This window comes from Cetorhinus maximus, chromosome 36 (assembly GCF_964194155.1).
Source record: "Cetorhinus maximus chromosome 36, sCetMax3.hap1.1, whole genome shotgun sequence".
Lineage (NCBI taxonomy): Eukaryota > Metazoa > Chordata > Chondrichthyes > Lamniformes > Cetorhinidae > Cetorhinus > Cetorhinus maximus.
Genome location: NC_135914.1, coordinates 7016205 through 7040285, shown reverse-complemented (window position 1 = coordinate 7040285; position 24081 = coordinate 7016205). Strand labels below are relative to the sequence as shown.

At 45.4% G+C, this 24081-nt stretch overlaps 1 protein-coding gene across 6 annotated transcripts in view; it reads right to left on the bottom strand.

Annotated features, from left to right (window-relative positions):
• The window catches only part of adar (adenosine deaminase RNA specific), a 68060-nt gene that overhangs the window by 11921 nt on the left and 32058 nt on the right, over positions 1-24081 (bottom strand). For all 6 annotated transcript variants that reach the window (XM_078534097.1, XM_078534101.1, XM_078534100.1 and 3 more), the window contains exons 2-9: positions 22431-24038; positions 20165-20345; positions 16588-16754; positions 12851-12986; positions 11778-11992; positions 9040-9193; positions 7001-7172; positions 1131-1224 (exon numbers count right to left, since the gene is read on the bottom strand). In XM_078534097.1, the coding sequence (XP_078390223.1) occupies positions 1131-1224; positions 7001-7172; positions 9040-9193; positions 11778-11992; positions 12851-12986; positions 16588-16754; positions 20165-20345; positions 22431-23935 (2624 nt within the window). In that variant the 5' untranslated portion in view covers positions 23936-24038. The remainder of the gene's footprint in view (positions 1-1130; positions 1225-7000; positions 7173-9039; positions 9194-11777; positions 11993-12850; positions 12987-16587; positions 16755-20164; positions 20346-22430; positions 24039-24081) is intronic.

Here is a 24081-nt window from a genome sequence, read left to right as displayed (position 1 = left end):
CCACATGGCTGTGGGTCCGGAGTCACATGTAGGTCAGCCTGGGTAAGGACGGCATATTTCCTTCCATAAAGGGCATTAGTGAACCAGGTGGGATTTAACAATAAGTGGTGACAGTTTCATGGTCACCATGGTTTCACGTTAGAGAGCAGCTTTGGATTCCAGATTAAATTCCAAAACACTGTCGCTTACTCTAAATCAGTTTTTCCAAGGACCTCAGTAATGTGGGCCTGCTTCTCTCCTTCAGTCTACTCTTAAAGCTATAAATTTATAAGGCTAACCTTGGTGTCACCTCATCATACGTAGCAACATATACACACAAGAATTAGGAGCAGGAGTAGGCCATTCTGGCCCCTAAAGCCCGATCCAGCAATTGATAAGATCACGGCTTATCTAATTGTGGCCTCAACTCTACTTTCCTGTCTCCCCCCCAAAACCCTCGTCTTCCTTGTCAATCAATAATCTGTTTTGTTCCTAATCACTAGTTCTTAATTCATTTCACCGTCTCTAGTCCTCTTGGTCTCAGTGGTTCCCTGGGCTTCAGCCCTCTAAATCAACAATCCTTAGTCCAATGAGGAAGCTGAAGGAACAAAGGAGGGAAGTGAGTGCTTACTGGGATGAGGTAAACATAACCTTCGTAAGCATAACATAATTCCTGCATCTGTGTTGTTACGGGGAGCTCTGGGTCAGGTTGCTGGTGGGGCGACCACAAGACGCAGCACTGCGTGTTCCATACAAACTGTGAGGCATTCCTCTCCCAAGGTGTCAGTTCTAACTGGGGTATGATCCCACAGGTGTTGGCCATTTAACGACTAACAAAGCTGGCCTTCCTCGACATGTAAGCTGAGACAATGCAATGTCAAGGGACTCACTGTAAGAGATCCCTCGCCCATCCAGCCTCTCCCACACAATTGTGGTACCCTGCGCATCACAATTACATACATTCACCACCCCACATGAACATTAGTATTCCTTCCCTTGTTAGGCCATTAGTGGTTCCCCGATTAACCTAGCACAGACCAGGAATCAAAATTGGGATCTTCCTCGTTTGTGTAGTACAGTATCACAACAAGAAGCCCATTAGACCACATTAAACCTCTCGGCCCTTCTCCCTTCCCCTGGAAAGGCTTTACCTTATGAAGCACCTCCGTGAGATGATTTCAGCATGACAGTCATTAACCGTCTCCCCTTTAAGGCTTAGCTCTTCTCCCTTAACACATCGGTTACCTGTAAGAAAGCAAGGGAGAGTGCATCAGGATTGTTTCAGTGAACCCCAACATTTCCAATTGTGAAACCCAACATTTTTGACAGGTCCCAGGATTGCCCACAACACTATCAACTGAACTCTGAAACTTATAAATGCATCATTCATCATCTCCTCTCATCCTGGGGTCACACTGCAGCAGCACCAGCTGTGACCATGTTAACGAGCCACAATGCTACTGAATGTCAAGAACACAGCCCCCACTCTCTTGGAAACAGGAAAACATTGAAACAGTGCTGGGATAGATTTACATGCACCTTCCCATGTCTCACTCAAGCACCATCATTCACAACTCAACAGACTATTCAACCAGGCAACTGTATCATAGCCAAGCCTGATGCTGCCACTCAAACATAGGCATTTTCCAGCAGGGGTCACTGGACAGTGATCAGGAGCAGGAACCCTGGCTAATTTCCCGTCTATCTAACCCAAGGGTGACCGGACAGTGATCAGGAGCAGGAACCTTGGCTGATTTCCCCCTCTCTCTAACCCAGGGCCCACTGGACAGTGACCAGGAACAGGAACCCTGGCTGGTTTCCCCTCTTTCTAATCCAGGGGCCACTAAACAGTGATCAGGAGCAGGAACTTGTCTTTTTCCCCCCCCTTTGTTTCTCATTCAAAATCACACAGTGTAGCTGAACTGCACCCAAAACGTTTGCTTGGCTGGGACCAGTTAACTCAGTACAAACTGGGGTTGTGATCTTGGCTGCTTCATGATCATGCATGCCCAATTTTTCACCAATTGTTTAGATTGATGGAGGACCCCTTCCTCTACCTAACTGGAAGTGCTGTTTCACAGTCTATTTATATAACCTAATAAATGAAGACTAATCAAAGCGAGCTGGGCTTGGTAAATCTCCTCGGAGACTGCACAGCAGAAAATCTTTGCAAATCAAAGTGCAGTTCAGAGGAAGATTACAGCAAATAAGAGCTCAAATTAAAAGCCTCAAGAAATGGCCTTGTTTTTTGACGATTTGCAATTCAATAAATCCTTATTTCTCAGGCACAGATGGTGATCTATTACTGAGCAGCTCTGCACATGTCTGCTGAATGCACTGTCCCAGCTGACGCTGTTAGAGCTTAAGATTGAGAAACAGTTAAATAAATCCATTTTACATTAAAGAATTATTTACATTCCACAGATTACAGAAATGACCTGTCGCTTAAAAAGAGACCCAAAATTTAAAAACTGAGTGTCTCTGTACAAGGGGCACTTTTGAAGGACTGGCTGGTATTTACATTTGGATTCACTTTATCACTCTAGAGAATCAGCAGCGCTGTTTTGCTAACAAGGCATCACATTGATTCTAAAACACTGATTTTTTTTCCTTCCTTCCCATACAAGTTAAGGCTGTAAGACGTCAGCATAGGAGATTAAGAGTTATAGAGGTGGTGATGCAATAGCCTTCTGGATAAGTTTAAAAGCAACATTGTACTGTATTAGGGCACCGGTTGGAGGGGAGAGGTGGATGGTGGGTGAGGAGAAAACAAAGAAGGGAACAATCTGGAGAGTTGAACTCACCAATCTGCGATATGTGTATCTTCTGCAACAGAATACCCATATGCAAGCTTGGGTGTATGCCAAGAATACCACTGCAACATTTAACGAGAAATACGACCTCAAGTATTTTTGATTAACTATGGTAGCTCCAATGTTTTAATCCCAACTTCCCACCCCTTCTTTGCAACCTTTAATCCTCCTGAGGAAGGGGAGACAAACTGAGCAACATATTCCACACAGAGGGTCTAACTGTGGTAACCTTTCAGAAATCTGCAACTAGCCACAAATTCAAACCTTACTATTGATGTTTGGGAGACACTGGTCAGCAGGTACCCAGATGTGTCTTCCAAATGCAGTTACAGTCTCAAGGCAAAAGAACAATCAAGCAAAGCTGCATCGTTAATACATCAAGGCACCAGGTAAAATGCAACTAATGATGCACCCACTCAAAAAAAAACTTAAGGAGGATTGGAGGGTAGCTCATGTTGTTCCGTTGTTTAAAAAAGGCTCCAAAAGTAAACCAGGTAATTACAGGCCAGTGAGCCTGATGTCAGTAGTAGGTAAATTATTGGAAGGTGTTCTGAGAGATCGGATATACAATTATTTGGACAGCCAAGGGCTGATTAAGGATAGTCAGCATGGCTTTGTGCGTGGTAGGTCGTGTTTAACGAACCTTGTAGAGTTTTTCGAGGAGGTTACCAAGAAAGTGGATGATTGCTTCTCAGACTGGAGGCCTGTGACTAGTGGTGTGCCTCAGGGATCTGTGCTGGGACCATTGTTGTTTGTTGTCTATATCAATGATCTGGATGATAATGTGGTAAATTGGATCAACAAGTTTGCTGATGACACTAAGATTGGAGGCGTTGTGGACAGTGAGGAAGGCTTTCAAAGCTTGCAGAGGGATCTGGACCAACTGGAAAAATGGGCCTGAAAATGGCAGATGGAATTTAATGCAGAAAAGTGTGAGGTGTTGCATTTTGGAAGGACAAACCAAGGTAGGACATACACAGTAAATGGTAGGGCACTGAGGAGTGCGGAGTAGCAAAGGGATCTGGGAGTTCAGATACATAATTCCCTGAAAGTGGCGTCACAGGTAGACAGGGTTGTAAAGAAAGCTTTTGGCATACTGGCCTTCATAAATCAAAGTATTGAGTATAGGAGTTGGGATGTTATGGTGAGGTTGTATAAGACATTGGTCAGGCCAACTTTGGAGTATTGTGTGCAGTTCTGGTCGCCTAACTACAGGAAGGATATCAGTAAGATTGAAAGAGTGCAGAGAAGATTTACTAGGATGTTGCCGGTTCTTCAGGAGTTGAGTTACAGGGAAAGATTAAACAGGTTAGGACTTTATTCCTTGGAGCGTAGAAGAATGAGGGGAGATTTGATAGAAGTTTACAAAATTATGAGGGGTATAGACAGAGTAAATGTGAGTAGGCTCTTTCCACTTAGATTAGGAGAGATAAACACGAGAGGACATGGCTTTAGGGTGAAAGGGGAAAGGTTTAGGGGGAACATTAGGGGGAACTTCTTCACTCAGAGAGTGGTGGGAGTGTGGAATGAGCTGCCATCTGACGTGGTAAATGCGGGCTCACTCTTAAGTTTTAAGAATAAATTGGATAGATACATGGATGGGAGGGGTTTGGAGGGTTATGGACTGGGTGCAGGTCAATGGGACTAGTGGAATAATATTTCGGCACAGACTAGAAGGGCCGAATGGCCTGTTTTTCTGTGCTGTAGTGTTCTATGGTTCTAATTCATTGCAACTTCAATTTATTTCCTAGCAGGCACGGACCTCTTATATACAGCCTGTGGGAATGCTGCTGGAAGGCGGAGAAGGCAGCCTACACTTTCTGCACTTACCACTGTCACAGAAAGTGTGGTGAGGAATATGCAAAAATGCCACTCGTGTATCAAGGATGCTCACTTCTGAGGTGGAAACAGGGATATGACCGGGAAGAGGGAGCTTTACTCTGTACCTAACCCCGTGCTTTACCTTATCCTGGGAGTGTTTGATGAGGACAGTGTGGAGGGAGTTTTACCATGCATCAAACACATGCCCCAGGAGTGCTGAATGCTGATGTGCAGCACCAACACGCTGTGCTTTCCCGTGCAGTCGATCAGCAATTGAAGGCGAAAATGACTGGTGGGTTTGGAAGGGACCAAGAAATGTAAATCTTACTTTCTCTCAGACCGTTCATTTCAGCTTTCCAATGTTCCTGCTTTTGTTTCTTTTAGAAGAACAGAAAAGCTAAACTCCCAACAAGTTGCTGAGTTGCCAGCTGCCTCTACAATTTTCTCTAGAGAAGCATCTGAAACAGGCAAAGGTCAAAGGCATATACAAATACTGCACCAACCTCTAGGGTTCTCATTTATCAAACCCTGTAGGCCAGAAGCCTCCCAAACTGAAGCTGAAATGCTTCCAGGTCTCTGTATTTGAAATCACAATTCCCTGAAGAATTGCATTAGATGCAGCGAATGCACAGAACAAACTAAACTATAAGCAAGCTACAAAAGTCAATAGCACAGAAGGTAGCCATTCAGCCCATCATGCCTGTGCTGGCTCTCTCTAGGCAATCTGAAACAGATCCTCACTGCTCTGCTCTTTCTCCTCATAGCCTTGTTTCTTCCTCTTCAAATATGTATCCAATTTTTCATTTGTCACAGCAGTCAAAATGGGAATAGTTTTCGGAGCAGGCTGTTGGACGTGGATTGGCCTGAGGCCTCCTCAGTGAGATGGAAGCTCTTATTGAAAAGACTTTTTTCTTTTGGCTTTGTATTTATGGAGCATCAACCAGACAGGGAAAAGTCTCAAGGAAGAGCTGCGTAATTGTAATAACAGAGTTAACACAGTGTGGCAGAGATATATGCTCTTCACTTGTTAAAAGATGCAATGGACTTTGCCTCAACTACTCTTTATGACAAAGCATTCTATGCTCCAACAACCTTCTGTATTAAGAAACCTTTACACACCCCCTTCCCTCACCTTCAGTGCCAATTTTAGATTACTCACACCTTGTCACTGATCCTACATCAGAGGGAATGGTTTCGCCCATCTTATTCTATAAAAACACTTCATATTTTTAAAAAGCTCAATTAAATCTAGTTTTCACCTGCTCTGCTTCAGAAGAATAATCCGAGTATCTCAAGTTTCTTCATAGAACTATAGTTTCCCATCTCTGGCATCACCCTGATTAATCCAGACTGCACACTTTAATAACCATTTCTCTGATGTGGAGTCCAAAAATTAGGTCTAGCCATTGTTTTGTAGAAATCTACCATCACATTTCTTCACTCTTGTCAAATGTTGTCCTTTATAAAGGGAGAGACATCTCAAAAGGGCTAGTCATATTTTTCACCCCCTTGTGTGACTTGGTGCCACATCAGGTAGTGCAGTGAGGTGGTACATTTTGGTGGGAAGAATAGGGAGGTCACTTATTATTTGGAAGGTGCATGTCCAGGTGGGGTAGAGGAAGAAAGAGATCGCGCAGCACAAATACATCGATCACTAAAAGTTGTGCCACAGGTTAGCAAGGCCATAAAAAAAAGCAAACAAAGTGTTAGATTTTATTTCAAAAAGGATAGAATTGATTGAACCTTGGTTAGACCAAATTTAAACTACTGCATGTAGATCTGTTCGCCATATTATAAACAGGATATAGAGGCACTGGAGAGGGCGCAGAGAAGATTTACAATGATTATATCAGAGATGTGTGGGTATACACATCAGGAAAGGGTTGACAGGCTGGATCTCTTCTCTCTTGAAGAAAAAAGGCTGAGGGGTGACCCAATAGAGGTCTTTAAAATTCTAAAAGATTTTGATAGAGTGGATACAAAGAGAATGTTTCCTCTTGTGGGAAAGAGCATAATTAGAGGCCATCAATAGAAGATACCAAGAAATCTAATAGAGAATTCAGAAGAAACTTCTTTATCTGAAGAGTGGTGGGAATGTGCAACTTGCTTCCTCAGGGAGTGGGTGAAGCAAATAGTATAGATACATTTAAGGGGAAACTAGACTAGCATATGAGGGAGAAGGGAATAAGTAGTTACTAGGGTAGATTTTGTTGCAGAAAGATGGGCGGAGGCTCATGTGGAACAATAACACTGGCATGGACTAGTTGGGCTGAATGGTCTGTTTCTGTGCCCTATCCTATGTAATTAAGTCACATGTGGGGGAACTCCAAAAGATAAACCCTGATTATTTGCACAGCTCTGCCCACTCCCATCCCATGAATGTGTACCTGTGCCCAGGCTGACTGTGGTTCCCAGGTCCTCATCCCCTTTCTTCATGATGATGGCTGCCAGGATCTTTCGGCCCAGCAGGCTGTGCTGGATACGTGCTGTCAAACTGTTGAAGCACTGATGGCTGAGCATGGCGATCTGATCATGCATCGTACCCCCGGACACAGGCAGCTGCAAAAACAGGAGAGAGAGAATTACTCATGTAAGGGGTAGTGGGGGACTGCTGAGGCTAAGTACACTCTGCACACAGCAAATGCTTTGGTCACAGGTGATTTAACCTGCAGTTATATTATCAGCAAACATTGTTCTTGCTCACTGTACTGAAATGTAGTATGGTTTCCACTGACAAAGCCCATCATCTCCACAAGGTGCTTTTGGTTGCCGTGGTAGCAAAGGAAAACTCCGCTTTGCCAAACAACATGCTCAGCAGCCAAATGTGATTTGCCACGTTACGAGGTTTGGAACCTCCTGTCCAGTTTTTTCCCTCCTCAGCTGAGTAGTAACAACTCAGGCCAGGGAACAGCTTTTTATTTACAGTTTGCTCTTGAAATGTGGGCATCTCTGGTAAGGCTGCCATTTACTGCCCATCCCTGGTTGACCTTGAGATGGTGGCAGTGAGCCATCGTCTTGGAACAGCTGCAACCTGTGGTGAAGGTACTCCCACACTGATGTCAGCCAGGGATTTTGACCCAATGGCAATAAAGGAATAGATGATATATGCCCAAGTCAGAATGATGTGTGGCTTTGGAGGGGAGCCTGGGAGTGGGGGTGTTCCCATGCATCTGATGCTCTTATCCGTCGAGTTAGTGGTGGCTGTTATGAGCTTGGGAGTGTTACGACCATGATAGGAGGAGTGCGCAGTTTATCTAGCCCCACTGCTCCACAGGTCGCACCATTAAGTTTAAAAGTTTGATTCACCCACCAAAATGGCCAATCATTTACTTTTCTACTGTACCCAGAATAAAATGGGCTTTAACCAGGCTTCTTTCAATAAACAACAAACTTATTAGTTTATTATAAAACCAGTCTTGTCGAATAAAAAGGCAAAGCTCATTAACATACAGTATGAATATGAAAGTATACCAATTACTCTTTCGGGATACTCTAAACTAACTCATACACACACACCAAAATGAATAATAAAATAAAATTAGAGGAATTCTGCCAAAGGTTCCAAGGAAAAGGAAAGATGATGGGGTCTCTTGAAATGGCGTCCGGGTTATACAACTGGTCTTTCAGTGCAGACCTGCGAAACAATCGATGACTCTTGCACCGCTTTTCAGGCGGACTCGAGGAACACCTGCAGGTACTCAATTCCAGCTCTTAGAGCAACTCAGAAGCAGTTCATATTCACTTTGTCTTTGGACTGCAAAAAGGCTGCAGTCTTCCTTCATAAGCAGTTGGTCCTCTTTCTTCTCAAAGCGAAACCTAAACTAACTTTTAAACACAGTTCCAGGCATGTTTTTTATTTCAGAGCCACAAACTACCATGTGAGCCCTTTTGGACACAGTACACCACAGTCAAGAAGTTTCCAGTTTCTTTACAACTGCTTGGTTAACTTTTCTTGTAAATGGATGTCTCTTCCAAGAAAAGCAATCATAGTTCTTGCATTAACCCTTTAAGGGACTGTCTTTTAAAACGCAAATTCTTCCAGAATGCTCTTAGTCCTTGAAGACGAACCATTTTCTGTGATTAAAGTGTTCATCACAGGAGGTGCACAGAGATTGTCCATTCTCAACTTCATCCAAGTGTTTTGTTCATCAGGTGTGAGGCTACAGTGAGCACTGTGGGGCACCTGACAGCAGTACGCAATCCCACTCTCAGGCCAAGTTCTCTCTCACACACACCACACGCAACACACAAACACAGACACACTACGACAAGGGTTTACTGAATCTGATTAGGAGTGGGAATACTGTCTGAGTTTCTCTGTCTCTGGTCCAGAGGTTAAAAATATTTAATCCCCAGCTGCAGCTATGTAGGCTGCTGCCATTTACGAGACATCGCACAACACGCTATGCTATTTTGAAGCACCCACCTCTGAGGGAAACTCTCCAGTCCGTGCTGCCTTCTCGCCCTCACCAATAAGGACACGGAGAGCGGCATCTGCTGCCTCCTGCTTCGCCTGCTTCTTGCTGCTTGAGCTCACCGGAGGGAACCATCGGCCTCCAACCTTTGCCTGGTAGGTAAACCTGTGGCATGGAGAGAGACACAAAAATGTCAATCTTTCTTAGGTTACTGTAAAGTGTTCGGAGAGTAACATCAAATGGTGGTATACAATATGACCTACTTCTCACCTCCTAACCTTGTGTTTAAGCATCATCCTACAGGCACATGGTGCCAACTGGTAACCCAAAGTAACCGTTCTTGCAGGAGGTTAACAGGCTTATCAACTGCAGGTGGCAGTTACAAATCCAACCAAGAACTGAGGGGCTATAACTTTCAGGGAAGAGTGAACAGGCTGGGGTTCTTTTCTTTAGAAAGATGGAGGCCGGGGATTGACTTGATAGAATATGAAAGGTTCAATCGATGTATAGAGGTGTTTGCACGTACAAGTGACACCAGAACTAGGGGCCATAAATATAAGATAGTCACTAATAAATCCAATACAGAAATCAGGAGAAACTTCTTTACCCAGACAGTGGTGAGAATGTGGAACTCACTCCCACAGGGGCTGGTTGGGATGAATAGTACATATGTATTTAGGGATAGTGTCACGACTCACTGGGGATAATGTGCTATAATATCAAGTTCCACTGTTCCCCGAGCCGTGACAAATGTGAACAGTTTGACCAAACCACCAGATTGCCCCAATTCTACTTAACTGTTTAATTTAGGTTAACAGAATACAAGCATCAGGTTTGCAAACTTAATAAGTCTATTGAACAGACTGTTGTTAACCAGTGACAAAAGAAAGAAATATGAGCTGCTGATTTCTAACACTCTAAATTAAACTCTGCCCCCTTCTTAAATCCACACACACACACAGATTAAGGGTGGGATAAAACAGTTCAATAGCACCATGGGTTGATTTTGATCAGTGTCTTCCAAATTCCTTCAGTTCTTTGTTGATGACGCGAAGTGGTCTTCCAGCACTTTCAGTATTTAGTTCACTGGTTGAGCACTTGCCTTTCAATGTCGCTAACAGTGATTTTCCCCTTTTCCTCTTGACAAGGGTTTTCAGAGAGAGCAGTTTATAGAGATGGGAAGAGAAAAAGCCAGATATCTATTATAGTGGAATTACTGGAATCTTCCACACACAGGAGAAAGAGGTTTTTGGTCTTGTTCCTTTCAGGCTCGGAGCTATTCTGCTGCACTGCCCCCACACAAAAACCTGGACACCTGGTTAGGAGCCAATTAAAACCTTGTTGCCAGGCAGCTCCCTTGGTCCAGGACTCCTTTCCGGCACTATCCCGTCTTTCATGGCACACACTGTTCCAGGACTGCAACACTGTATATATCTCTCATCCTGTTCCAGTGGACATGTCTTTCAAACTGCAGCCATTGTAATTTTAATCCACATTCCAACAGAAAATAAAATAAACATATGTTCTTTACAACAGTCCAACAGAAATAAAAAGATATGTTTCTTACAATAGCAACATAAATAAATGAGAGGGAAAGAAATAGAAGGTTATGTTAATAGCGTGATAGACTGGAGGTAACTGCAGAAATTGCAAACACTTTTTATTCCCCCCTCAAAAGCTAAAACTTTCACACATGGGGTTGCTAAGGTCTAGAACTCACTACTTGAAAGGGTGGTGGAATCAGATTGGTTATGGGATATAAAACAAGGGTGTGGGACTCAAGTGGATGTTCTTCTGAGAGCCAGTACAGATCCAGAGAGCTCTATGCCATTCTCCTGTGATTCAAGGTTCTGCGATTCTAACTGATGAAAACTCAAGGCTATGCGGTAAAAAAGAGAAACCTCAGCTCAGTTGAACAGTGGGTTTAAACAGCAAACGATCAGATTTCTTTCCCCTACACTTCAGGATTAGTCTCTATGCTGTAGTGTTGAAATGTTCACGTAAATAGTACCAAAAACTAGCTCCAGTTCCCAGTCACGCCAGGAGGCGCATGGTGTCAAGCGAACAGTTTGATCATGAGGCTCATTTAGCATAAGCACACTACTGGGATAGCAAGCTCCTACACTTCAGCATTGTGCAATGCTCTTAATTTATCACCTCAAATTGTTCCCCTCACAAGTAAGCAGACCTGTTAGTATTTCACCTTAGGTGTTGCACAACTCAAAAAGCTCTCTCTGGGCACAACCAATTTTGGAATCTATAATTGCTTAGGATGGTTTTTTTTTAAACCAGTTTATAAATACAGAAATTTCACAGGCTCACAATCGCTTCGTGATACCTCAGTGGAAAGCTAACAGGTGCAGGAATAGAAGCAGTGCTGAGATTTACTAGAATGCTACCAGGCATGATAAGACTTCAGTTATTGTGGAGAGACTAGAGAAGCTGGGCTTGTTCTCCTTAAAGCTGAGAAAGTTAAGGGGAAATTTAATCGGTGTGTTCAAATCATGACTTTAGATAAAGCAGACAGGGGGAAACGGTTTCCACTGATAGGCGGGTCAGTAACCAGAGGGCACAGATTTCAGGTAATTGGCAAAACATGCGGTGGGGAGGGAATGAGGAGTTTTTTTTTAACGCAGCAAGCTATGATGATCTGAAATGAGTTGCCTGAAAGGGTGGTGGAAACAAGATTCAATAGGAACTTTCAAATGTGAATTGGATAAATTCTCAAAAAAGGAGAGAAAACACTAACCTGGGATCATGGGGCGGTCCCGACTGGTCTATCATCTTCAGCTCTGCTGCGAATCCCTTCGAGCGTGCGTATTCCAGAAGGCCTCCGATGGGGTTCTTGTTCAGGTAGGCGATGAGCTCTCCCAAGCCAGCTGCCTGGGCAGCTTCCAAATCCATTGTTGACAGGGATGGAATGGAGGTTTGAGCAACAGAATTTTCCATGTTGGTGTCCGAGGGCTGGCAGAGAGAAAAAAAGAGATTTAGTTACCAATGAGACTGATTGGAAAAGTACAAAGGGGTTGAGGGCAGGGGTCTGAAAGATAAACAAAAATATGGGACAACATTTCTGATGACACGTGTCTTGTGAATTGCACTAAGATGGATTTTAGCTGTGTTTTTCTCTTCAAACAAGGAAGATGGGATCTTGAAAATGCAACTGAATGGATTGGTTTAACTGGAGTATCAGCCTAGATTATGCCTGGAGCACAACCTTGCTGAGAGGCAGAAGTGCTACGGTCTCAGCCAAGCTGACACACTTGTGGTTGCATAACACATAGACGAAAGTGTTCCTGCCCAAGTACAGGGCTCAGTGGAAGAACGGGTCCACAGGTTGCCCATCTCCCCAACAAAGGATTAGTGCAGAGTGCCAATGTGAGGGACTCTCACTGGTACAACATGAAAGGGGCAAAGTAACCATGTTGGGGAGGGGAGCGTGGGGAAGAGGAACTGCAGAAAACAGTGTGAAGATTATTGAATTGAGCTGAATATATTCGGTAAGCTTGCACCAGGAAGGAGAACATTGCCTTCCAGCAGAAACCCTTCAGCAGGTCCAATGAAAGCGCTGCACCCGAATTAGCAGACTGTTTGAAAATTGTTGTTGATGTTGTTGACAGCTTAGTACTGCAGCACCCTTGTAAAATGCTAGGGTGGCAGGGGGAAAATGGAACATCTGGAACAAATACAGCCACTGGGTGATTTTACACTTGTCAGTTCTGTACACAACATCCTCCTCACAAGTCCCTCTGCTCTGCGACCCTACCATAACTGTTGGGCTTAGAGCAATCAATACTGCCTCCATGTGGGTCCACAGCTTACCTTGGAAGAAAAGGGGGGAGAATTTCCCAGGAGAATGACGACAGCTTCCTGCGCCGCCAACATCTTGGCCAGCTTCTTGCTGTTTGCCGTGGCAGTTGGGAAGGTCTCGTTCCCCAGTTTAACCATGATGGTAAACCTACAGGGAAGGATTTCAAAAACATCAAACCACAAAACGCAGGTATAAAGCAGAGCATGTAAAGACTGGCCACAGAATTCAGCAAAACAGGACATACCGGAAATGTGTGGCTTATTTTTAAATATATCACAATACATACCAAGGCATCTTTAATCCAAGGGGACCCAAATGTTCCGCCCTGGTTTAGTATAAGAAATTAACTCTCCTTGGAGGTTACAAGCTATGATTCAGCCCTGCAAAATTTTACATCTTGTCACAGCTAATCATTTCCATGTCAGGAGATATGTTTATAGGAGTTTGTTAATGGGTATGTGATTAGCAACTGATGTGATGTGCATACAAATTAGAGCAGGAGTAGGCCACTTAGCCCCTCGAGCCTGCTCTGCCATTCAATAAGATCATGGCTGATCTGATTTTAAACTTAACTCCACATCCCCACCTACCCCATATAACCTTTCTACCCCCTTGCTTATCAAGAATTTATCTAGCTCTGCCTTAAAAAATATTCAAAGGCTCTGCTCCCACCACCTTTTGAGGAAGAGAGTAGGAGAGTTCCAAAGACTCAACCCTCAAGAGAAAAAATAATCTCATTTTCATCTAAAAATAAAGGGTTGTCCATTTAAAACAAACCCCTAGTTCTAGATTCTCCCACGAGGGGAAACCTCTTTCCTACATCCACCCTGTCAAGACCCTTCAGGGTCTTAAATGTTTCAATCAAGTTACCTCTTACTCTTCTAAACTCCAGCAGATACAAGCTTAGCCTGTCCAACCTTTCCTCATAAAGACAACCCTCCCATTCTAGGTATCAATCTACAAAACTTTCTCGGAACTACTTCCAATGCATTTACATCCTTCCTTAAATAAGGAGACCAATACTGTACACAGTACTCCAGATGTGATCTCACCAATGCCCTGTATAACTGAAGCACAATTAACATCATGTCAATCATCAAACAGCTGTGCAGTAAACTCAAAGTTGCCTCTTACTATATGAGTTAGAAGACTCTGGGCTCAAGTCCCACTCTGGAGAGTTGAACATAAATCCAGGCTGACACTCCTGGTTGCAGTACCATGGGAGTGCTGCACTGTTAGAGGTGCTGTCTTTTGGGTGAGACTTTAAACTAAGGCCCTGTCTGCCCAAGGAGGTAAAATATCCCATGTCCACTGTTTCAAAGAAGAGCAGGGGAGATCCAAGCCAAAATTCATCCCAAAATTATCATTAAACATCAGGAGATCTAATCATTATCATTCTACAGTTTTTGGGAACTTGTTGTGCGTAAATTGGCTGCCACGTTTCCTATGTTACAATGACTACACTTCAAAATGACTTCATTGGCTGTAAGCAACTTTGGAATGTCGAGGCTGTGAAAGGTGCTGTAGAAATCCAGGGATTTTTTCTTTAGAAAGAATTGAAGTCACAAATACAAGAAGCTTTCTTGCTTCAGTAATTTTTAGTTCATGTGTGGCCAGATGCACTGAACTCTACAAGGAAGTAGATTGTGAGAAGCCGTCTCATTTTAGCAGCTTACCTAAAAGGAGCTGAGAGAACAGCAGACCCCAGGTATAATAACTATAATCATTATAGCTTGTGTCCACTATAAATTGTTCCTTATGCTTTCTAGTGTCTGCCTATAGCAACTTGTCTCAAGGTAGATAAACCTACTCGAGTTTTACCTAGCACCAAATGGAACTAGTGTCTTTCTTCCAGAGATGTTCAGAGAGAGAGCGAGCGAGAGAGAGAGGCTGGCTGCTGGGCTGGGCCAGGCAAGGCAGGGATGGAGACACACACTGCTGGGCCGGAAAAGACTGGATGCGATGGTGCAGCAGGTGGGGAATTGAGGGTGTGTGGTGAGGATGAAGAGGCTCGCTGCCCGCGAGCGCCAGGGGGGAGGAGAGAGGGAGCGCGCGAGCGCCAGGGGGGAGGAGAGAGGGAGCGCGCGAGCGCCAGGGGGGAGGAGAGAGGGAGCGCGCGAGCGCCAGGGGGGAGGAGAGGGAGCGCGCGAGCGCCAGGGGGGAGGAGAGAGGGAGCGCGCGAGCGCCAGGGGGGAGGAGAGAGGGAGCGCGCGAGCGCCAGGGGGGAGGAGAGAGAGAGCGCGCGAGCGCCAGGGGGGAGGAGAGAGGGAGCGCGCGAGCGCCAGGGGGGAGGAGAGAGGGAGCGCGCGAGCGCCAGGGGGGAGGAGAGAGGGAGCGTGCGAGCGCCAGGGGGGAGGAGAGAGGGAGCGTGCGAGCGCCAGGGGGGAGGAGAGAGGGAGCGCGCGAGCGCCAGGGGGGAGGAGAGAGGGAGCGTGCGAGCGCCAGGGGGGAGGAGAGAGGGAGCGTGCGAGCGCCAGGGGGGAGGAGAGAGGGAGCGTGCGAGCGCCAGGGGGGAGGAGAGCGTGCGAACGCGAGGGGGGAGAGAGCGTGCGAGCGCGAGGGGGGAGAGAGCGTGCGAGCGCGAGGGGGGAGAGAGTGTGCGAGCGCGAGGGGGGAGAGAGCGTGCAAGCGCGAGGGGGGAGAGAGCGTGCGAGCGCGAGGGGGGAGAGAGCGTGCGAGCGCGAGGGGGGAGAGAGCGTGTGAGCGCGAGGGGGAGAGATAGGCTGAGTGAGTATGGGAAGTTATATGTGTTTGGCTCAAACTCAGTCTCAAGATTCCCACTTACCCTCACCCCCACACACAATCACAACCACTCACTCTATGGGTGAGGGCAAGGGAATAAGCCAAGAAAGCCAGACAAACAGACTCTGTCTCTCTCACACTCTAATGGTGATCTTTACTAATTACACTTTTTTAATTATCAATTTATTGCTTTGATATTGCTTTATTTTTGCTCAGCAAGTTGTTTCTTTTCTTCATACCTCAACCTGTGCCAGGCCTTCTTTCTGAAATTTGCTCATTGGCCTTCTGAGTGAGAAACAAATAGAAATGTTGCCCCCCATGTGAAAAGGTTGGACAAGCCTAGTATAAGGGGAGCTTTGCTCTGTATTTACCTCTGTTCTCTACCTGCCCTCAGTGTTTATTGGGGCAGCGTAGTTTGACATTTTGTTGATTCGTTCACAGGGCGTGGGCTACGCTGTGGGTGAGGTCAGCATTTATTGCCAATCCATAAAGCCCTTGAGAAGGTGGTGGTGGGCTACCTTCTTGAATGCAACTTAGCTACTGGCTAAGTCATCACTGATGGCAGTTCAGATCCAACCACATTACTAAGAGTCTGGAGTCACACACACGCCAAACCAGGAAAGGATGGTAGATTTTCATCCCTAAAGACATCAGTGAACTAGTTGGATTTTTACAATTTCCGGTATTTCATAGTCACCATTCCTGACACTGGTATTTATTCCAGATTTTAAATGAATTAATTTAATTTAAATTCCCGGCTGTTGTGGTGGAGTTTGAACTCATGAATCTTGGTCTTTAGTCCAAATCCCTGTATCACTCTCGTCCAATAACATAACTACACTTTGCTACTATACACCTTGATAAGCTACAGCCTGAAATGGAAAAGGTTCCATTTTCCAGCACTTAAATCCCTCAAAAATTGATGAGCAGAATATTTTCTTAAAATTATATATTTTTAAAAAATGTCTTTTCTGCATTCAGAGCTTCTGTATCTGAATCCACATACCTAGGGTCATGGGGAGGACCACTCTGTGACACGAGTTGGAATTCACAGGCATTGCCTGACTTCTGCGCATATTCCATTAACATGCAGACTGGGTTTTTTCCTGCAGGCAGCATGGGTTGAGACACAGTACATGGTTCAGTCTTCACTTCGCTTGGAAGAGGTGCACACTGGGTGGGGAAAAAGACAACATCTTATACATGTCGGAGAAACACAGTCACCGCACAATAATATGTTACGTAGAACATAAGGCCCAGTAACAGTCCATTTGATCTGTGCCAGTCTTTCTGTTCCACACAAGCCTCCTCCTACCCCACTTCATCTCACCCTGTCAGCCTACCCTTCTCTGGAAAATCTCAACATCCCCATTAACCCAGATAATTTTTCAGCCAGATATGTAAATTCCTTTCAGGTAGAGCTACAGCAGAAAGGCTTAGAGAGCAGCTTCCCTCTGTCCTCAGTAGAGTTGGTGCCTGTGTACTGACTGCTTGGTAGTGGAACGTTTATTGACGGGTGATTCAGAAACAGCACAAATCTTCATCAATGAGGCAAAAGGCAAATCAGTAAGAAATTGCCAGATTATTATCCCTGAGGAAGGGTGATGAAGCAGTCTGCATGCCCCATACCATCCTCACATAACCCAGCAGAGTACCAGCAAGCCCTGTATAATGCAAGCTACGCAACAGAAACTTGGGAGTGGCTTGTCTGTCCGAGTGGGCCACTCCTGCCCATGAGGAATGTTTAAAATTATGCAGGGATGGGACAGGGTAGGTACAAAAACAACTTGCACTGATGCGATGCCCAAGGTCTATTTACTATTGAGAAGCGTAGATTTATAGGTGAGATCTATAAAACAATGAAAGGACTGGATAACGTCCCTATTGATGGATTACTCCAGTTTAACAGATCGGCAAGGGCCAGGGAGATGGGTTTAAATTGTAAGAGTAGGAATAGGCCAGATGTCAGGTGATCTTTCATTTCAGAGTAGTGAGTCTCTGGATTACACTGCTGGCTGGTGCGGCGGGTGCTGACTCTCTGTTCACCTTCAAGAGGGAGTTGGACTGGTTTCTGACAGGAGCAAGAGATCGTATCTATAAAGACATTTGCCTATGCGATAACGCTTGGCCCATGTGGTCTCCTGGACCAGTTTCCATTGTCTGAGGGGGTTGGCAAGGAGTCAGAGTACAATTTCCTTTTATTAGTCTTGTTTTTTTCTCCCTCTCCCAGGTGATTACATGGAGGTGTGAGGAGAAAGAGTGGCACAAAGGAAGGTTTAGCCAGTAATAGCCCAGCCATCTTGAGGTGGGCCAGGATTGATGGGCCAGCTGGTCGTTTCCTGCCCATCAATTTCATAAGTGTTCAAAAGCAAATGATAATTTTGTATTATGTAGAATAAGAAGACATGACTGAAAGATTCTTTACCCTGGGGCACTGTTTTGAGGTGTCACAGGACCACTTGTACTGGATTTGAAAACAGTAACTCTGCAAATCAGTCAAAGGCAGGGATTACTGGTAAAACCACCCTCAGGGAACCATAGAACCATTGAAAAGTTATGGCGCAGAAAGAGGCCATTCAGCCCATCATGTATGTGCCGGCCAGAAAAAGATAAAAAATAACTAGCTGCTCATTTTAATCCCACTTTCCAGCACCTGGTCTGTAGCCTCACAGGTTCAGATGCAGATCCAAGTGCCTCTTAAATGAGTTGAGCGTTTCAGCCTCAACCACCGACTTAGGCTGTGAATTCCAGACGCCCATCACCCTCTGGGTGAAAAAGTTTTTTTCCATGTCCCCTCTAATCCTTCTACCAATCATCTTAAATCTTTGCCCTCCGGTAATTGACCCCCCAGCTTGGGGAAACAAGTCTTTACTGTCTACCCTATTTAGCCCCCTCAATTTTGTACACCTCAATTAGGTCGCCCCTCAGCCTCTCCTCTGTTCTAAGGAAAACAACCATAGCCTATCCAATCTTTCCCCATAGCTGCAATTTTCAAGCCCCGACAGCATTCTTGTAAATCTCCCCTGCACTCTCTCCAGAGCAAATATGTCCTTCCAGTAATGTGGTGCCCAGAACTGTACACAAAATTCCAGATGTGGCCTAACCAGCATTTTACATAGTTCCAGCATTACATCCCTGCTGTTGTATTCAATACCTCGTCCAATAAAGGAAAGCATTCCATATGCTTTCTTTACCACCTTATCCGCCTGTCCTGCCACCTCCAGGGACCTGTGGACATGCACTCCAAAGTCTCTCACTTCCTCAACCCCCTCTTAATAGCCTCCCGGTTATTGAGCATTTCCTGGCTTTGTTTGCCCTCCCCAAATGCATTACCTCACACTTTTCCAGATTGAATTCCATTTACCACTTTTATGCCCACTCAACCAAACCATTTATATCATTGTGAAGACAACAGTTAACCTCTTCACTATCAACTACACGGCCAATTTTCGTGTCATCTGCAAATTTCCCAATGATACCTCCCACATTCACGACAAATCATTAATATATACAACAAACAGCAAGGGCCCCAACGCTGAGTCCTCTGGAACACGACTGGAAACCGTTTTCCATTCGCAAAAACATCTATCGACCATTACCCTGTTTCCTGTCGCTGAGCCAATTTTTGGATCCAACTTGCCACCTTTCCCTATATCCTATGGGATCTCATATTTCTGACCAGTTTGCCATGTAGGACCTTGTCAAACGCCTTACTAAAATCCATGCAGACAACATCCACTGCACTACCCTCATCAATCCTCTTCGTTACTTCCTCAAAAAATTCTATTAAGATAGTAAGACACAATCTTCCCCTAACAAAACTATGTTGACTGTCCCTGATCAACCTGTGCCTTTCTAAGTGAAAACTTATCTTGTCTCTCAGAATTGATTCCAATAACGTGCCCATCACTGAAGTCAGACTGACCGGTCTATACTTTTCTGGCCTATCCCTTGCACCCTTTTTAAATAATGGTACAATATTTACAGACTTCCAATCCTCTGGTATCTCACCTGTATCTAGTGAGGATTGGAAAATGATCCTCAGAGCATCCGCTATATCCTCCCTGGCTTTCTTTAACAGGCTGGGATACAATCTATCCGGTCCTAATGACTTATCCACCTTCAATGATGTCAGTCGCTCCAGTACTTCCCCTCTCACTATGCTTATTGTATCTAATGTTTCACACTCTTCCTCATTAACTAGAATGTCTGCATCATCTCTCTCCTTAGTGAAGACGGAGACAAAGTACTCAGTGAGAACCCTGCCCACATCTTCAGCATCAATGCACAAGTTACCATGTACATCTCTGATAGGCCCTACCCTTTCTTTAGTTATTCTCTGGCTCTTAATATACTGGTAAAACATTTTTGGGTTTTCTTTGATTTTACCTCCCAATATTTTTTCATATCGTCTTGGAGGAGAATGGCTGAAATGGCCTAAATTAAACACAAACATTTCCCTACTGGTTCCTGGAGACTAAAACGCAGGAACATCATCAGGAGTTTCTGTCAAAACTTTTCTGAAGCCAGTGATGGGACACAGCGAGGGTGAGGCCTGCACTGAGTCCATACATTATACCAACCTCCATTGTAACCGGAGGCTCAGGATGGGGCGAGGAAGGAGGAATCTCGACGTCTTCGCCCAGAATCTCCTTCAGCAGCACCTTCAGAGCGTTGGTTGCTGCGTCCTTCTTGGCCGTTTTCTTGCTGTTAGCTTCGGCCGGAGGGAATTTCCTGCCGCCTATAGCGGCCTGCATCCTGAACCTTTTGTCACAAGGGAAAGAGATGGTCAGTGAAAGGAAGAAAGAAAACTTGTTTTTATACAGTGTTTTTCACAACTTCAAGGCATCCCAAAGAGCCCTGCAGCCAATTAAGTACTTTTGAAGTGTCCTTGCTCTCTCAACGCAATACGAGATGCATTGGGCAGTCTCACGGGTGTCCACTCAACAGTTTCCTATGAGAACTGGCACTCCGTCAGACCGCTATATTGCAATTGGTATCAGATGCAGAGACAAAAGCCCTTGGCCAATGAAATGCTGCATTATTCACCATTTTATGGAAATTCCAACAAACTGCCAATGCTGAAATAAACCTCTGTGGAGGCTTCAGTATTTTTATGCACCTTCTCAGGGCTGTTTTTAGAAGTACGGGGATAGAAAGCGGCTGATTTACTGAATTGTTTTTTGTTCTGTGGTCTGATGCCTTGGTTTGACTGAATCCCGGTTCTGAACCTGGATTCACGAACATTGACCCACAGAAGGTCTCAGGCAAGTGAGTCAAAGCCATCAAGCGACCTGGGATCTTGCTGGCTCTGATCTGCCCAAGATCCCAATCCGTTCAAACTGAACATCACTCAGATTTCTGAAGAAGACCTACCAACAGCTAAACCCCAAGTGCACTTTGAGGTCTATATTTTTGCTGCGACTCCTGGATCGTGGACATTGGGTGGGGAGGGGAAGGGGGGAACATGAGGGCTGGACAAGACAACCGCCCAGGCAATTCCTATGCTGAGTGGTTTTGAAATATCGGCCTGAAATCTACAAGGGAGTTGCATCAGACAAGCTTCTCAGAGGCCGATTCAGACCTGCACCAGGAGCAACAAGCGCTCAGTAACAAAGGTTCCCATTCCAAAAAAAAAGGTCAATGCTTCCCTACTGCTTCAGTGCAGCATCCAGTATGATGCTGAGCCACCCAGATTAGGTAATTCCCCAAACTTGTCTACAGTTCCTCTGAGAGCCAAGAACAAGATGGCTATTCGATATATAAAACCGACATGGATACATGTGCTGTTCCCCCCCCCAAAGCAAAGCCCGGATTAAACACAAGGACGTCTTTAGACATGGAGAAAATCTCTTTCTAGAGACTGAGAATGACCACCCTACCGGTGACACTTCCATTTTTAACGCTGCACTTTGTAGCCCCAAGTAAGATTGAAAATTTAAAAATTGGGATTGATATTTTTGTTGAGTGAGGGCATTAAGGGTTACAGAAAGTGGGTAGATGGAGTTGAGATGCTGATCAGCCATGATCTAACTGAATAGCAAAACAGGCTCAAGGGTCTGAATGGCCTCATGTTCCAACACTCACTACACCTAAGGAACTGTTTCTCTACATTGGTCAATATTAAGTGCCAGTAGGCTATTTTATCAGAGGTGGGGGTTGCGAGGCAACTCTCATCTAGGTTACCAGCAGGGTTCTCGCTAACGCTTCATTAACGAAAAGGCAGCTGATATCTGATTGGAAGTCACCTCTGGATCTAAGCCTCTCACCAAGTGCAATTCACCCTTTTCCTGGTGACCCCTGCTAACCTCGACCATACATTGGAAGGACAGATGTTGAAAGGGCAAACATGGAAGGTGAAAATCTAAATATTTGGTACTTTTAGCGTATATGGCGTAATGGGACCGTGACAAAGGGCGAAAGCAGAGAAACACCTTGCACCAGCCATCCACTGCAGCTGTCAAGCTACCTAGACGGTTTGGATCTCTTCGCCTCTGGGATCGTGCAAAAGCAGCTGAGAGAGTGGGGTAGCAGCACACCCCCTTCCTCCACTATAATCAAATTTCTTAGCAGAGGTTTAGCTATAAAATGTGACCTTATCAGAGGCAAGATCAGTCAAGTGTGAACTTGTGATGGGAAATGCATGCACACGCACCAAGAGAATCATTCGGCAGCTTGTCGTCCTACTTTAACCTGGGACATCCGGGCCCTGCTTGCTGCCTCAACAGTAATGAGCGCCAGTACAGGCCAGGAATTCCTCTGCACATATGGTTCAGCTAACTCAGGCAAGAAAGACACATCAATAACCGAGTCAGCACGCCAGGCGTGTAAAAAAGAGAGTTCTCTTACCGAGGGTCGTGGGATGGCCCTGTCTGGGCGAGGAGAATGAATTCACATTGCAATGCTGAGCCCTGTGAATATTCCATGAGGCCGCTGACTGGGTTCTTCGTTAAGCAGGCACGAAGCCGGTCTGTCGGTGAAAGCGCCGGGTGTTGATCGGAACCGGGCTTGCCGGCTAACACGCCCTGCGGCAAACCAACTGTCTCCCCAGCCTCGCTCACACGATTAATGATGTTCAGGTCATCAGGGATATCATCAGATGCCCACTGGCCATTTCCTGTGGTGCTGTCGTAGTAGTTTGCTTCAGCATGATTGGCTCTATTGCTCTCCCCTTTAACATCAAGTAGCAATAGAGCAGAAGTGGACAGGGGCTGCAAATCATTTGTTTCCCCTTGAAGGGCAACTGCCTGGCCATTCCCAATGCTCCCCTCTTCCCTGACTGTGATCCCTTCAACGCCTTCTTGAGAAACATCACTTTCACCTGGAACTGCCATTGGCATTACCTCCACAGTTCCAATTCTGGGCTCACCCAATTCATGTACCTTCCTCTTCCTCAGTAGCACTTCCTTCTTTCGGTCTGAAAGGGTCCAAATAGGCGGAAACGCGGATTCTTTGTAGAGATCACCTTGATTTTCAAATAAGTGAAGGGTGGGGTTGATTTGCCGGGCTGACTTCAGCCCAATATTTTTGGCAATCTCAAGAGCAGTGGCCTTCTCCTTCTCCAAAAGGAAGGAAAAGATTTTGTTTTTTTGGCTTTCGCCATCTCCAATATTGGATTGGTCGGCCATGCTACCTTCAGAGCTGTCTTCGTCTTCGGACTCCTGCTCCTCTACCTTGGATGGGAGAGGTAAAGCTGTGCCCTCAGGCGATGATCGTTGGCTTTCAGGGTTTGTAACTTCCTTTCTGGCTTTGGTTTGGTCTGCAAGGCACCACAGGGGAGGTGAAGTGCCTTCCCTTCTCACCCGGTTTTCTTGCAGCAGACCATATAAGGCATGGTTGACTATTTTTTTCTCAACACAGAGCTGCTTGGCTATTTTACGTGCCGGTAGCCTTTCCCCTGGTCTAAGCTTTCCCAAAATGGACACAATTTCCTGTCGATGGTTTCCACCTAGTGAAATGTTCCGAAAGTTTGAGAACAGCTGATCTAACTCCTTGTTAACCTTGAGGTTCTTGTTCCCTTTCTGGGCAGGGGTAGCCAGGGGTCGGGGGGATCTAACTGGCTGCTGGCAGCAGTTGCTATGCCAGTTCTTGGCCACTGGGCAGAAATCTCGTTGCCTCTGCTGGTATGATGCCTGGTTCCTGTTTAGCAGCTGAAGCACAAAGGCAGGTGCCTGAGCGGTCTGCCCGGTGAGAAACCGGATCTGCTGGCTTCGAAAATTATCAGCTCCCGTTCCTTGATTGAAGGGATAAGCTGGATAAGTGTAGTTGTACTGATCGTGGGGCTGGTAATACTGAAGACGACTTTTTCCTTTACCTCTACGTGCTCTTTTATCACCGCCACCACCTCTGCTCATAGCTCTTTAATAAGAGCAGTGGGGTTTGCCTTTGTCAACACACAAAAGGGCATGCAGATGGAACCAGAATCTTGGTTCAATTGATCGAATCACTTGAATACACCTTTAAAAAAAAAAGAAAATCAACATTACGGACACAGAATAGA